At 32.1% G+C, this 16,414-nt stretch overlaps 1 protein-coding gene across 2 annotated transcripts in view; it reads left to right on the plus strand.

Moving 5' to 3' along the window:
- The window catches only part of LOC134250687 (sodium/potassium/calcium exchanger 2-like), a 36,566-nt gene that overhangs the window by 14,815 nt on the left and 5,337 nt on the right, over window positions 1–16,414 (plus strand). The window contains exons 3-5 of one of the 2 annotated variants that reach the window (XM_062733053.1): window positions 4,649–4,744; window positions 9,928–10,789; window positions 15,699–15,807. In XM_062733053.1, coding sequence (XP_062589037.1) covers window positions 9,986–10,789; window positions 15,699–15,807 — 913 coding nt within the window. In that variant the 5' untranslated portion in view covers window positions 4,649–4,744; window positions 9,928–9,985. The remainder of the gene's footprint in view (window positions 1–4,648; window positions 4,745–9,927; window positions 10,790–15,698; window positions 15,808–16,414) is intronic. The other variant, XM_062733054.1, reaches the window with a different exon arrangement.

Consider the following 16,414-nt stretch of genomic DNA (forward strand, 5'->3'; position numbering starts at 1 on the left):
GCATATTTATATGGAAGCATCCTCAGGTAGTGTAGATTCAAATTTCTTCAAATCATGACCCCCGGGGGTAGGGCGGGGCCAAAATGGCCGACCTAAGTTTTACATAGAAATATATAGGAAAATTCTTTAAAAATCTTCTTCTCAAGAACAACAAAGCCCTAATTGATCATATTTATATGGGAGCATGCTCAGGTAGTGTAGATTCAAGTTTGTTCAAATCATGACCCCCAGGGGTAGGGTGGGGCCAAAATGGCCAACCCAAGTTTTACATAAAAATGTATAGGAAATTTCTTTAAAAATCTTCTCCTCAAGAACAACAAAGCCATAATTGTCAATTTATATGGAAGCATGCTCAGGTAGTGTAGATTCAAGTTTGTTCAAATCATGACCCCCGGGGGTAGGGCGGGGCCAAAATGGCCGACCAAAGTTTTACATAGAAATATATAGGAAAATTCTTTAAAAATCTTCTCCTCAAGAATAACAAAGCCATAATTGACCATATTTATATGGAAGCATCCTCAGGTAGTGTACTAGATTCAAGTTTGTTCAAATTATGACCCCCAGGGGTAGGGAGGGGCCAAAACGGCTGACCAAAGTTTTACATAGAAATGTATAGGAAAATTCTTTAAAAATCTTCTCAAGAATAGCAAAGCCAGGATTGGTCATGGGACTACTTTTGGATTTAAGCTTTTCAAGTATAAACCAATTCTGCTTTTTTCTAGCCACAGTGCTCAGGTGAGCGATGTGGCCCATGGGCCTCTTGTTGGTTGTAGCATAACTAGCATACCCCCACCCCTTAATGCCCATGAAATAGTATTTTCAACTTGGGCTATCCCCCCCCCCCCCCCAAATTCTTTTTGGCTTGTCGAAATTTTCAGGAAACTGATTTTTTGTCTCTCCCCCACCCCCGATTTCAAAAACAATGCTATGTCACTGCATGTAATGGAGTACTTTTCTCTCTTTTGCTTTCTGTAGTTGGTTATTTTTTAATGTACCCATTACTGATCAGAAAATATTTTGGAAAAAAAAAAAAACAACTTATTTTTTAAATACCTGATTTTCATTCTTTTCATGAGTATTTTTTCTTGGACAACATTTTGATTCAGTAACTGTAAAAACATAACAGTACATTACTGACTCCAATGTAGGCTATCATTATAATACAGTAATGCAAACCTCTCTTATCCCAAAACCCTGTTCCTTTTTGTGGGAGGGTTTGATGGAATTAGTTTTTTTTTCTAAAAATATATCTCAGTAATGATGTATGATATATACTTACATGTAGCATATTTCACAAATTATCAATATATCTGTAATTGTTGTCATTATGTCCCCACACAATTGGCAGACTTTTATATCCAGATCTCGGAGTCATTGACCACATGGTCACTGAGAGATATTGAAAACAATTAAGGAATCGTATTTGATTTGACATTTATACAACCAAAGTGAAACCTCATTATTTTGAACTTAATGGATAACGGGGGAAAAATTTCTAGATAATCAATACAGCCAAACTTCATTATTTTGAACTCCATGGGTCTGATTGAAACCTTCAAGATATTGAAGGAATTGAGATATCAAGGACTAAGACATTGATACAGTCAAACCTTATTATTTTGAACTCCATGGGTCTGATTGAAACCTTCAAGATATGGAGGAATCAAGATATCAAGGGTAAAATACTGTAAACCAACTTTTATTCGCATGCAAGAAAAATTCGTGAGCATTGCAGCCAACTTAAATTTGTGAATATTTATCGTCATGAACCAAAAATTTTGCTTCGTATTTGTAATGTTTCCTCTGTCGTGAAAATTAAGCGTTTCAAATGGACGAAGTGCAAATAAAAGATGACGCAAATAATACAGTAAAACTCGTTTAGTACGAACATGGATATTGCGAATTCACGGATATAGTGAAGTTATCTTAGATTCCCAACTACCGGTACACAAATGTTACGAATTTCTTACACGGATATAACGAATTATGGATATATGTATAGCAAAGTAATTTTCCAGGTCCCAGTGACTTTGTTATAACCAAGTTTTACTGTAGTTGGTTTACAGTACTTAAATAATGAGCAATTAGGACTTTTAACTTTGACATATCCTTGGTATTTGAGATAATGGTGTAAGAGAGATGCTGAAGTTCACCTGAACTTCAGTTAAAGAATGTTAATTTAAAACTTAAAAAGCACATATCAAATGTTCTTGAGTTGATTTCAACAATACCTGGCTACCTACGTGATGGTATGCAAATGTGGCCAGTATAGTTAATTGTGACACAAAAAAAATTGTTGATTCTTTTAAAAGTTGAAATGGTTTCATTGTAACTGTTTTCTTTTTAAATTTAATCAATTCCACATAAAAAAGCCTGGGAAAAAAAGAAAGATAGGAAAGTACCGGTAGGATTTACAGGTTAACTTGTAATATGACAAGCACTATTGATAAGTCCACCAACATCAAATAAGAATATTTTCCATTTAAAATTCATTTCCATTATGGTACAGTGGTTAGAAGAACACAAGTGAAAAATTACATTGCAAATCAAATTCCATGGGGGATTTAATGTCCCTTGGATGAACCTTTATAAACCAATGTCCCTTGTTGCAGTAGATGATATGGCACAAAAAAGATCTCCCATCATGTTTTGAAAAATAACCAGTAACTTTACAGTTTAAATAGGAAGGTGTCAAACTGTTGCACCATATTCTTTAAAACTGCAGTATATATATTTGCCCATAGGATTGTTCACCTCTTTTATTTTTAAAACTAAAAGGGGAATATATCAGGTTTTAAATACACCTTAGATCCAGATACTTTTATGAATTTAAAAAGTATATTTGATTTTTTCCCCAGAAGCTTACGTCTTGTAAGCACAACATACTGGCATGTTTTATAACAGACATGCCTAAATTTTCTAATTTTCTGAGTGCAATCATTACGAAAGTTGTGGAACCAAACTAATGAATGTTTTTGCAAATTCAGCATTGATTATTTTTAAGAGGAAAAGCTTAACTTTTTATGGTTTCACACAATTTCTTGTCAGGATAATTTATTAGACAGATTATATAAGAATCAGTAGGTTATAGAACACCAGAGAGAAGACTCACAAAAGACAACAGTTGTTGTAAAAAAAAATCATTTAGATAATAAGAGTCTTTTTACTTATGAAATAAAACGCAGCAAGAAACCCGTAAACTGACAGGAAGCATTTCCTCAATCTAGGACAGACCATCGGCTCTCAATTATGGCTTCTCGTTTGTTATTAATAAAAAATTAACTAATTTAAGGATTTGTCACATGCTCTTCAAAAAAAATCATAATTTTAATGAAAAATATTATCTACAACCCTGCTTACTATGTATGAAATAAAATGCAGCAAGAAAACTGTAAAATTACAAGAATTCTTCTTGAGTCTGGGACAGACCCACTGACCCAGCTACAGTTTGGGACTGCATTGTGGGTCAACAGAATTTGACTAAACAGTCATTTTCAGAGTCATTGGCCTATACCAATATATTGTTATGTAACATACGCTTAATAACTCTTGTACCATTTGCACTTTATAGTGTGGTACCTATAAAGTTTCGTAAATAAATATTATCAATATTTTATATACTTTTCTTATTTTATGGAAAGTAAAAAAGAAAGAAATTGGCATTAACCTGAACATTAAATGTACTTTTTAAAGTGTGTGAAAAATTTGAAGGTAATATACATGATTTTGTGTAAGAAATAATTTCGTTAAAATGTGTGCCCATTAAGTTAAAAACAAGGCAGTTTGACTGCATAAACGCCATAACACATAGCATTATGTTTTCCACAAAGAAAAAAAAAATGAAAAAGATTTTTTAATGTGGAAAATTTATTTACATAAACTCAGAGTATCCCTTTGATTTTGTATGATGTTACGACAGGAAGGGCATTTAGTTAAGTTCTTATCGGCATGGTAACACCAAAATAATTTGTTGTTGGTGAAATGTGCTGCTTTCTAATTGCATTTGAATATTTCTTTGATGCAGATATTTGTGTTGCTGGCATGGGATTTTAATTTTACCAAAAATCAATTGATGTCAGCAATAACGGGAATGTTGAAATCTCTGTTCTCTGTGAGTCGCTTGATAAAAAGAATAAAAGCATGGATATACCTAGGCCTTAATTGGCTTGAACACTCCACAGTTATTTCATTTTAAACATCAAATGTACTCACATAATAATGACACCAAAGTAAAAAAAAACAGCAATGACTACGCAAATCAAAAGATTCTATTGATGCTGTAGTAATTGGCCGTGAAAAAAGTATATTCCGAGAGAGAAAACTTTCATGTGCACATTAAACACTGCAGAAAAAGTCATTTGTACTACAGCAATCAGATACACTTACAACATGAAAAAAAAAATCAAATTCTTGATAAGTTGATACAAAGTTACACAGTGTAGCTGAAATAAACTATTGCACGATTATTTTTTTTTTAATTCAAAAATTGATTTTTTTCAACAAAAAAAAATTCCCTCATTCTTTAAGATTTAATTTTGAACCCACCATATACTGTTTATGACTCTGTATCCCTCGCTTTACTGCCAATTTAAAGGAAGCTATTGTCGGTATGTACAATCATATATGTGGCTATTGATTTTTGATGCAGGTAGAAAACCGTAATTATTGTGACGTGACAGAGTTGGCATCCAGCATCGATACAAGCAGAGAGACACTGGATGGTCAACGGAAAGCATTTACAGAGGTGAGAGGAGCAAAACTTCTCTTAAAATGAAAGTACTGGGGGGAATAATGGGCTCCAGTTCTTACTTTTACATGGTGTACATGTCCTTCATGCATATTTGATGGATTGTCTTTGATTTTTGGGCTTCAATCAGCAAATTAAGTTGATTACAGTCAAGGGAAAGTGCATATGGGGTATTTGATGGTGTTTTATATAAAGGTGAACTTTTTTCCTCGTGGAATTTTATATGTGATTTGGAGTTTGTGATTGTGATTGGTAAGTGAAGGATTTGAAAATCTGTTTCATTTTTTTTATATAGTTTGTGTCAATAATTAGTCATAGATGAAGATGAAAGGGAAATTTTGAAAATTTTGGGAAACTTTTACCTATATTCAACTATTGAGAAATTTTTCAACATAGTCTATAAAAATTTCAATTTTTTCTTTGTATTCTTTGTATTGCATTAGACAAATATTTTAATTACTAGTTCCTTCTTAATTTTGAATTCTTTAAAATTGTTTCTCTCAAGTTTCTAACTAAAGGTGTAAATAATTTGCTAGTAGACTGACTTAATTGTTCACGATATATTTCACAAAAATAAGTTTGAAACAGATTTTTAAATTGTTTTCCAGAAAAAAAAATCAATCATAATGAATTTACCTTTTATTACAACTTATTTTCTAGAGAAATATATGTAGATTAGATACAACTTTTTTCATTTATTTGATTTCTGTTTACACACATATTTCCATTAAAATCTTCTTTATACTATGCATGGCAGGTGCTTTTGAATTCATAAGATTATTTGAAAAAAAATATTTCCATTAAAAAGTTTCTGTTTGAAATTTATGAAATTTAAAGAAAACTGATTTGCGGAATAATGAACTTAGTGCTTACAAACCTGATTTCTTGTCAAATAATTTGATTTTAGTATAGCACACTGATTAAATTCTTGTACTTACTTAACAAATTCAAATTTCAGTAAATGAAGTCTTAAAATAATTGATTTCACCCTTTTTAATGAAAGACTATATTTAAAGATGGCCATATATGTTAGAGCAATAAAAATCTGAATCCATAGTATTAATGGAGTCCAAGGAAATTGTATTGGCCAAATTAATGTAGAATTTGTAAATGTTTTCATTAACGTGGTAAAAATCTATACACGAGATAGATTGCACGTACATTTAGTCCAGAAAAGTGTGTAGTCTCGTAGAAGTAATTTGATAACAATAGGTGATAATATTGCTAAATACTGTTTCAACGGTTGAAAATAAAATCTTGATCATAGGGTTCATAGTTTGTTGACAAAACAAAGAGACATTTATGTAAAACTTTTTTTTATGGAAATGTAGAAAAAAAAATACCAATAATATTATTTGAGGTTTGGAATATTCACGTTACATACACATCTGTAGGATATATGCATATGCAGTCTTTTGTTTAATTTCAATAGTGATAAAATATTGACCACAAGCAATTATTTTAGCAGATATTTTTATCCGAACCTGTTAAAGTAAATTCTATGGTCTATTATGTATATCCAAATTACAATTAAGTTTCATAGTTTAGATTTGAATATTTAAAAAATTAATAAGAATTTAAGCACTAAAATTCTCCTTATTCCTCTTATGACTGAAATTGCTGAGCTTTATCGAGGATTTTTGTGTTTTCATACCTTTTAGTATATAATAATTTATAATTTTTTATATATACCTAATATTAAGAGAGTTGATTGGAGGTAAAGGTTAAACCTAAGAGTTGCCAATTACCAGAATAGCCAATGTATCAACACTATCGATTGTATAGGCTTATAAAACAACACTTACAGATATTGCCACTTCGGAATTTATGGAAGGTAAATACTTGGACTATTCTTAGACCTTTGATTATTCCCGTTCATCAAGGATTCTACGAGAAAAAAAAATGTCCCATATAATCTGTTGTCTTGTTGCCCAGGGACTTCTCGTCAATATTGACTTCACATAGCGGCACAAATACCCTAATATTGCTACAGTGAGTCCAATTAATTAGCGCTGACAGTTGATGAACTGATTGTCGTGGGTACATAGGTTTGTTGACATCTGTCAATTGAAACACTTTAAGTCAAGAGACTAGGGAATTTGGTGAATTATTCAATGTGGTGGATTTGTTTAAGCAGGTAGCAAATTGATGATGAAATCATTTGGACATATTTCAATCCCATTCAGCAGAAATACCAAAAAAAGTGCATTAAAATTTAGGTTCATTAATTAACATTTCTGTGACATGATTTTTCAAACTGTCATCTCTCCTTCTACTTTTAGATATTAATTTGCTGTACTAGTCCCATAATTAGTACAGGTATTCATTCAGGTATTCCAATGCATGGATATAAATATGTTGATATTGCTGTAGGTTACTAGTTGAAGCCTGATGGAGAATTATACTAAATATAACATGTTTTATCATTGACTTAAATGGTAATTCTTGCTACATGAGATTCTATTAAATTATAGAGAAACCTTAAGAGAGAAACCTTAAGAGGGCTTTGAATAACATTTGGAAAACCTCGGCAGATTTTGGTACCCTGGAATCGGCCGAGGTGATCTGAGTGCTTTATATTACGTTAACTTTGGCTTCCCAATACTGTCAAACGTCATTATCTTGAAGTTGCTGAAGTTGGAAAATTATATTTGTAGATTCAAAATATTAGGGTTATGACCCAAAGAAAAAGGGGTTGGGACTTCCAAATCAAAGTTCAGCTGTACATCATTTCATGATTGTAAGAACATATGATGAGAAGTCTATTTATACAGATCACAGGTGTATGTTTGTATGCATGTTCTTGTTGGATATCCTTGAACACTTTTAGGCTTTTGATATCTTTCTTTGGTGATATTTTATCATGTTTTCCACAAGGCATTGAATTTAAATTCATTAATCATTATAATAGAAAAGTTTGGTAATACATAGTATACATCATAGGAGTGTCATATCTACTTCAATTGATTGATATATCTGATAAAGATCACGACTCCCTCCATTATTCCAACCACTAGCTTGATTAAATCAAAAGAAGCCACTCATATTTTACTCAAGGTTACTTTACTTAACACACAACCATGCATTATAGTTATTCTAACAAGAAATGTAGGCACATAGGCAAGGCCTATGATAGTCTTAGGCAAAAATGTCAAGCCATTATCCTTGTACTCTCAGCGCCTTAAGCTTGATTTACCAGACCATAAGCCTGCTAGATTTACCAGGCATTCAGCCTGCTACATTTACCAGGCCCCTTTGCCTGCTACATTTATTAAGCCCCAATTAGCCTGCAACTTTCGCTAGGCCCCTTAGCCTGCTACATTTACTTTTGCTATATTTGCTACATTTACATTTGCTATATTTACTAGGCCCCTTTGTCTGCTACATTTACTTGGCATTCAGCTTGCGACATTTACCTGGCCCCTTTGCCTGCGACATTCACCTGGCCCCTTTGCCTGCTAAATTTACCTGGCCCCTTTGACTGCTAAACTTACCTGGCCCCTTTGCCTGCTACGTTTACCAAGTCCCTTAGCCTGCTACATTTACCTTGAGCCCCTTAGCCTGCTACATTTACCAGTCATTCAGCCTGCTACATTACCAGGTCCCTTTGCCTGCTACATCTACTAGACCCCTTAGCCTGCAACATTTGAATAAAGGCACCTTTCCCTGCTACAATTACCAGAGCCCTTAGCCTGCTACATTTATCAGGCCATCAGCTTGTAAGACTTACCAAGCAAGGTCTGAGCCTTACATGAACAAATCTTATCTTTGGTTTTTGGTTTATGTTTCCCTTGATTGTATCTATTGCATTTGTTTTGATGTTGCAATTTTGATTGCATATCTTGTTCAATACTGTTATAGTGGGGTGGTTTGAAAAGGACTTGTATAATGAATGCACTTTTTTACATCCTTTAACCGTTCATTAAAAATACAGAAGCAATTGCAGATAAATCTTCTATTAGAACTCCTGTTTGTTAACTAATAACAGGTGTAATTGTCAGTTGGAATTATTTTCTTAGTACATGTACCCTTTAATATATTAATGCTTTAATTGTTTTATTATTATATAATATATTGCATTTTATTGAAAAGTATACAATGTGCAAGTAACAATTAGATAAGTATATTCAAAAACTTTTAGTGGCTTACTACTAAGCATTGTGGATTAATTACATCATGTTGTAGAATTTTGTGAATAATCATCTGTGTGCCAGTTGACCTCCTTACAGATAAGTTAACATTCACATATTGTAGGAGGACAGTAAATTTATGAATATCTAATATAATCATGATAATGAATAATATTTGAGTCTAGAATATGAACTCTCATTAATATTCTCAATTAAAGAAATTTGGATAAAAAGCCAAAACAGCAAAAGCAAGTATTTGCTTTGGAATGTCTGTTAACTTTTCATAAATTATTTCCAGGTACCTAATTAGACAGGGTTTAATTTCAATTTTTAAGTTCAACCTTGTCATGGTTTATGTACATGAATAATTACTGAGAATAAGAGAAAATTTCTATGTTGTAAAGTAGCACATATTTTCCTATTTCAAATTCTACTTATCTCATACAATAGCCTTTTTTACAGTTAGAATGTGTATTTAGACATTCTTAAATTATTCAGTTTCATTGGATGACAATAAAATGTTCCCAATATAGAATAATCAACAATCATGTACTGGTTTTGAGACATCCAAGTTGTCCTGTACTTCATCTAAATCAATCAGTCTTAAGTACATTTATACTTAATATTTTTTTAATCTGGAGGGATTGAACTTTATTTATATCAGTTTTCCTCATTAATTAAAAAAATGCTTCCTGGAACTCCTGTAGACTGAAGTAATTGCTTCACAGAATTTTTTTCATTTATCCTATTTGAATTCCATTAAGCTGTACTCCTTGAGGGAAAGATTATTTATTTATTTTAATCGCAAATCCCTCCCTCATCAACTCTTTTTTTTAAATACAAATGTGTTTTTAATGACATTATGCAGAAAATTCTTGTGATGATTTGGTGAAAGTTGAATGTTTTTGATGTCTGCAATTGGGTTGTATAAGAATAGCAAACATATACAAGGGGTTCGTTGATCATATTACTTGAGTTGTTGAGTTGCTATTATTAAAGCATTTCAAAATAATTTTTTTTTTTAAACAATGATGTCTGTTTATTTTTCAGATGAAGATAAGTAAAGATGTAATTATCTAGGGGAAAGCACTCCACTACAGGGAAAAAAATGAATCTGGATGTTATTATGAAACGACGCACCCGCAAGCTACGGCTCTGCGTTCTAGCGTCAGGACTTCTTAGCTGCTATTTAGGCAGCTTCCTGGTGTTCAACAGGGAAGCCATATTTAATATAGCTCACACAAACGATTATCTAGTGGAAGGGTTAGAACTGTCCATTGCTGGGCACAGGAGGCTACTGTCCACCAATACGACCAGTAGCACTTCAGAAGAGGCCCTGTATCCTGAGGACGCCTTCACGGAAGAGCAGCTAAAGCATGGAGCTGTGATTTTACATGTGCTAGGGATGATTTACATGTTTATAGCATTGGCTATTGTCTGTGATGAATTCTTTGTGCCCTCGTTAGGAGTGATTATCCAGAGATTCGGGATTTCCGAAGACGTGGCGGGCGCCACCTTCATGGCTGCCGGAGGCAGTGCCCCCGAATTCTTTACCAGTTTAATTGGAGTGTTTTTAGCTAAAAGTAATGTGGGGGTAGGGACTATTGTGGGATCTGCTGTTTTTAATATCTTATTCGTCATCGGAATGTGTGCTTTGGTCAGCAAGGACGTTCTGGCCCTGACGTGGTGGCCGCTATTCAGAGACGTGACATTCTACAGCATCGACCTGCTGTTGTTAATAGTGTTTTTTGTTACGGACAAAAAAATTTACTGGTACGAGGCACTGGTTTTGTTTTTTCTTTACATTTGTTATGTTGTTTTTATGAAATTTAACCATAGGATAGAGAGGTGGGTGAAATCCAAGTTGCCCAAGACAAAAACCAAAGTGGGAAGTTCTAGTCAAATGGTTGAGGTGAGTACATTTTAATCAATAAATAAAGTGTTCAAAAACTCTTAGTTTTCGTACTATGAGTAATTGTATATTTATTGATCATTTTAATTTTGGATGATACATATGCAGACTTGTGTTTTGTTCAATTCTTGGTCTCATTTTTTATGACTGAAGGTTTTTGTATGTAACATTTGCAGACTTTAAATTTTGAATGAGATAGGGAGAATACTAGCTGTCAATATACATAAGTTAGCATTTGTAAACTCAGAATTTAGTGCAATCATCCTCTTGGACTTATTAACACACACAGATTAAAATAATTTGATGTATCAATTTTAATTGTAACATGAAATGAGAAAAAGTATGGCTGTATCTGAAATTTAATCCAGGACCCCTTTGTATCACTAGTCAGGTGCTCAAGTGACAGCGCCACCCAGGTCAACATCCAAGGCCCAAACCATTACATTACTTCCTCCTTAAAAATTCTTTACACTCAAAAACACATCCCAAGTTCCTTATGGTGTTAGCAGAATTTTCTCCTGTGAGTTCATGGGTGCATGTTCAATTTGAGACATCTAAGGAAGGAAGAAAATGTATCTTTTTTGCTGAATTGGGAATCGAACCTGGGACCACCAACCACCAGTCAGGCATCCTTACCTGGACTGAGCCACCCTAACTGAAATTCATGGCCAACCCATCACACCGTCTCCTCTAACCATTATGTAACAGGCCCCTGCATCACTCATCAGGTGCTTTTACCTTGGAACTACCCAATACAATTTTGCTTTCATTTACCTGACATTGGTTTTTCATTGGTTCTATGACTTTTGACCCTGTAACCTTGACCTTTAAGCTTAATCTTTTCTGAATTTTTTTTTATTAGTCAATACACTTGAATAGAGAGGACAGGATGTTTATTTTTCACATGTATTACCTGTGGCAAGACTTTTATGAATATACTGGGGGTTTTGACTTTATGATCTTGACATTGAAGTTAACTTTCCCCCCCCAAAAAAAAATTAACTTAAAAAAATTACTTTTATATAAAAGAAAATATAGTTTTCATATTTTACATGTACAAAACCTGTAACAATAACATTCAGAAAGTACCATTTTTTGACCATTTACGGAAAAATTTGATAAACTTAACAAAAAAATTAACTTTGGCTGTAACTTTATAATGCACCAAAAGAGTGAAGGCTTTCATATTTTTCACATATCAGGGTATTACAATTTTTGGTCATTTTTTTATTTTGAAGTCTTGAATTCAATTTTCAGTGAATAAGCTGCAATAGAGATTTTTTTTTTCATAAAAGAGAACACATATGCCTTAGACTAGTTGATAAGTTAGAGGGAGATCTCTAGCAATTTTGTTTCAAAAGGTCAAAATGAAGTTCTGTGCTTGTTTGGTTACATTAGTTTTGATTTTAATTGAGTTTCTGCTATGTCTGTTTTGGCATTGATTTTTTGGGCTCACTCCTAAATACATCATATTGATCTCGAATTTCAAACTTTATCATACCCAAGCTTCCACTAGAAAAAAAATCCATACTCTGTTCTCTGTTCATTAAACTTTTAATGAAAGCATAAACTGAAGAGTGGCATAGGTGTCCTTTTCGCTTAATTTGATGAAAACTTACTGTGTATCAACGAATTATTAAATGCTTTATCAATGCTCTACCAGTATTAAATTATTGACACTTGAGTGTAATTTTATATGTAGTGGGAAAAAAGGTGAAAAAACAGCTTTATATAATTTTATGACTCCATATAATGGGCTTAATGATTTTTTCTAAAAAAAGTTATTGATAATCAATTACCGGTAAACATAAAATAAATGATATGATTAAGAATATGAGCATGCTTTGGTATTTTAAATAATTGTAAATTGTAATCTTATTTTTATGTAGTGAACTTTTCTTAAATTTTCATTCATTGTTAATCCTTGATATTGTTTTCCTATCATAATTTGCATAGTAACTTTCACTGCTTATTCTGAAAATGATCATGAAATAGGAATTAAAGTATGGTGGCTCAATCTAAGTAAATGATCTAGTTGGCCAAAAAGTGATAAAATAATGTACAGTTAAACATGCTTATACCAAACTATAGTAAAACTCGGTTAGTACGAACTTGGATATTGCGAATTCACGGATAAAGCGAAGTTTTCTTGGATCCCCAGCTATATAAATTTAATGAATTTCTTATATGGATATAACAAATTACGGATATGGCGAAGTAATTTCATAGGTCCAAGTGACTTCGTTATAACCGAGTTTTACTGTATCAGGGACAGACAAATTCAATATAAGTGTATTTGCTTTAATCATGGTTTACTGTATAGAGTCCTGAATATTATGATAATTTTATTAATCCATTTCTTTAATGCTTTCTTTTTGTCATCACTTTCATATTCTGGAAGACATTTATCTTAAGATTAAGAAAAATTGGATTTTTTTTTCTTTCGGCTTGCTGTACACAATAGCTGTCATAATCCTTTTATCACCAAGTTGCATAGAAAAAAAAAATTTAATCACTTTTCTGTGTTGATACACCTTTCATCTGATGTTTTATAGCTTTTTATTTAATCAACTGCCTTATCGCTCTTTGTAGCGTTTTTTTAAGCAAAGGAGTTTATTGATTTCAAATTCTTTCTTGATTACAGCGAAAAGGACGGTAAAATGTGATGTTGATAATCTGCAGTATTGACTTGGGGTATCGTTATTCATAAGGAATATCATGCTTCATATGTCCTTGGTTGATTTCACTCATCATTCAAATGAATAAAATGATATATATAAATAATTTTTTTGCTGTATCTATAAAATAGCTTTATATGTTTTCAAACTAATCAAGTTTGATTGTATTTTTTTTTCTTTTATACAAACTGCTAGACCATTATTTTCACACTGAATTGTTTTAGGAGTTTTCCTTTTACCTTTAATCATGGTAAGAAGCACATGGGCGGGTGGGACTGGTCAACAGGGGGTGCTTACTTCTCCATGGCACCTGATCCCGCCTTTGTTTTCAGAGGTTCATATTGACTCTGCTCATAATTCGTATACATGTAGTTTAAATGGACTTTTGAGAATCATCTTTGTTTAGTATCTAGTATATACATTTATATAAAGATGGTGAAATAAAATAAGTATTTATTTTCATGTCTTACACAATTTCTTATGTTGATCGATACATTATGTTAATTGCCCGTTACCTGAATTTCTCTCTACTATTTATAGTTGCATTTGTTGAGGTTATTCCTTTAAACAAAGAAATTTAAGATAAATAATTTAAAATAAAAAGAGCCAATAAGTACCAGTATAACTTGAGCATTCCATTGATATAAACTAACCAATTTTGTCTCTTACTTTTATATTCTACTATGTACCATTTCACTGTTACCAAATCGAAAAATAAATTTGTCGTGTATATAGACAATTGAATAGTACATTTAAATGTCTACAATATTCCCAATGTCTTATTTTTCACGTAAATTTGTTTGATCGCAATCATGGTGAAATAAAAAACACACAAAATATATTTAACTTTTACAGTATTTAATTTTTTTTTTCCAAAAGTTGACACACTGTTATAAATGTGACTGTCTTACCAAAATAAAATAGAATATCTTGTTTTTAACTGCAAACTTGATACTTGCATGTACTATTAATTGTGACTGAATTACACTTATGTCATGGTTTTTTTTTCTTTCAGAGTACATGATTACGTTTTTAAGTTACGTATAAATCATGCTAGCTGGAACGTTATTTTGCCTATGCATTATATCCATATAATAATCACATGAAATAAATCCATACATATAATATTAGTCTATATACATGTCCTTGCTATGTACATTCAGTGAAATTCAGTTTGAAATTACAGGTATATTTTTAAAGATGGCAATAGTAAGAGCTCACAATCATCTTATATCATTCATCTGTAGTGTTTTAGATTTGTAAATGTTTGTTTGCCATGCATCGATAGTAATTTCCGTAAATAGAGTTGTCCTTGATAATTACTGTACACAGAGAAATTTTCGCCCCCGTTTTATTTTTGCCCCTTTCGCCCTCTCCTTGATTGGGCGAATTTAAAATGGGGTGAATTCAAATTACACAGCATAATTTCTTAAACAGAACTATGACTGGGCGAATTTAAAACGGGGCAAAAGTGTCTAAAAATTCAGTAGGGCGAAAATAACACGGGGCGAAAATAACCCTGTATACAATATAACAATTACTTGTTTGCCTCTCCTTCGTACAAGGGATAGAATTGCATATTTTTTTTCATTGTGTTCATATCTTTGTATATACAGTTATTATTTCAATCATAATCTTTACTCTGTGGTTTATTTATGGCTATCCTGTTTCATGATGGGAATTAATTGAAATCTTATATATCTTAGTATACTGGAATGACTGGAATCACTTTTTGAGGGGGTGGATAGTTTTCGTCATTGGTATCACTGCAATCAATGATTGTAAATGACACTTTCTTCTTATTAGTCTCTGTTTATAGAGCAAAATTTGTGTTGGTATCATCCAAAATTAAAAAGATTCAATATTTTTAATTTTAATCATATATTCAAAGAGTGTGAATTTTTTAATGTAAATTGATATTTGTAATCTCAGTATTGTTGATATGTACATTGTATGTAATCATGGTATTGTGTATATACAGTTGAACTTCGATATCTTGAACATGGATATCTCGAATACCATGGATATGTCAAAGTGATTTGGAAGTCCTAACCACTTTTTCTTTCAGTATTTTACTGTCGATATCTTTAATCATTGAATATCTCAAAGATTTTACTTGGTCCCATCAAGTTCGAGATAATGAGATTTGACTGTATTTATAATAATAGTTTCGTAGGTATTTGTAATAGTATCGTGTGTATTTGTAATTACAAGTATCATGTTTATTTCAGAAACCAGAACGAGTTTTAAGTGTGCCAATCTTACATTCCGGAGGAAATCACTTCCGGCCAGGAATATTGGAGCTTATAATTCATCATATAGATCCGATGCATAAAGACAGTAAGAATAAATTAATATTTAGGAGAAATATTGATTGTTCATTAATGTTGATTTAGTTAGTTCTATAAAGCCAGGATAATGCTACCATAAGAACTGGAGGAAAAATCTATGAAATTGTGTGGAATACACTGTTGTTATAGAAATCTGCTCCATCAAACATTGAAGTTATGAATTATTATAGTCCATGACTAGCTGTGAGGATGGAGCCCATTTTGAAAGGGATGATTTTTCATGCAATGATATCAGTGTCTCAATGCAAATAGAAACAAATGCTGTCCTTTACTTCTAAGAAGCTTGAGGGTTTAGAATTATATATGTATGTTGATGTTGACATTATTAATAATTTTTTTTCCCTTTTTCAAACATTAGACACAAAATTAATGGAAGTTTATTCAGACTACAGTATATTGTACATTTTTGCACAGGTTCGTAATTCTGCATATATCACAATTTCTGTTAAACAAACTTCCATTAATTTTGTATCAAATGTTCAGAAAAGGAAAAAAATTAATATATCATATAACATGTCAACATCAACATACATAAATATATACCATATAAACAGAATTTTTAGCGAGGATTTAATCTTGGCATTATTAGCGAGGGT

The sequence above is a fragment of the Saccostrea cucullata genome, unplaced genomic scaffold (assembly GCF_032062105.1).
Source record: "Saccostrea cucullata isolate Sc308-1 unplaced genomic scaffold, CSIRO_AGI_Scuc_v1 ctg10, whole genome shotgun sequence".
Classification (NCBI taxonomy): domain Eukaryota; kingdom Metazoa; phylum Mollusca; class Bivalvia; order Ostreida; family Ostreidae; genus Saccostrea; species Saccostrea cuccullata.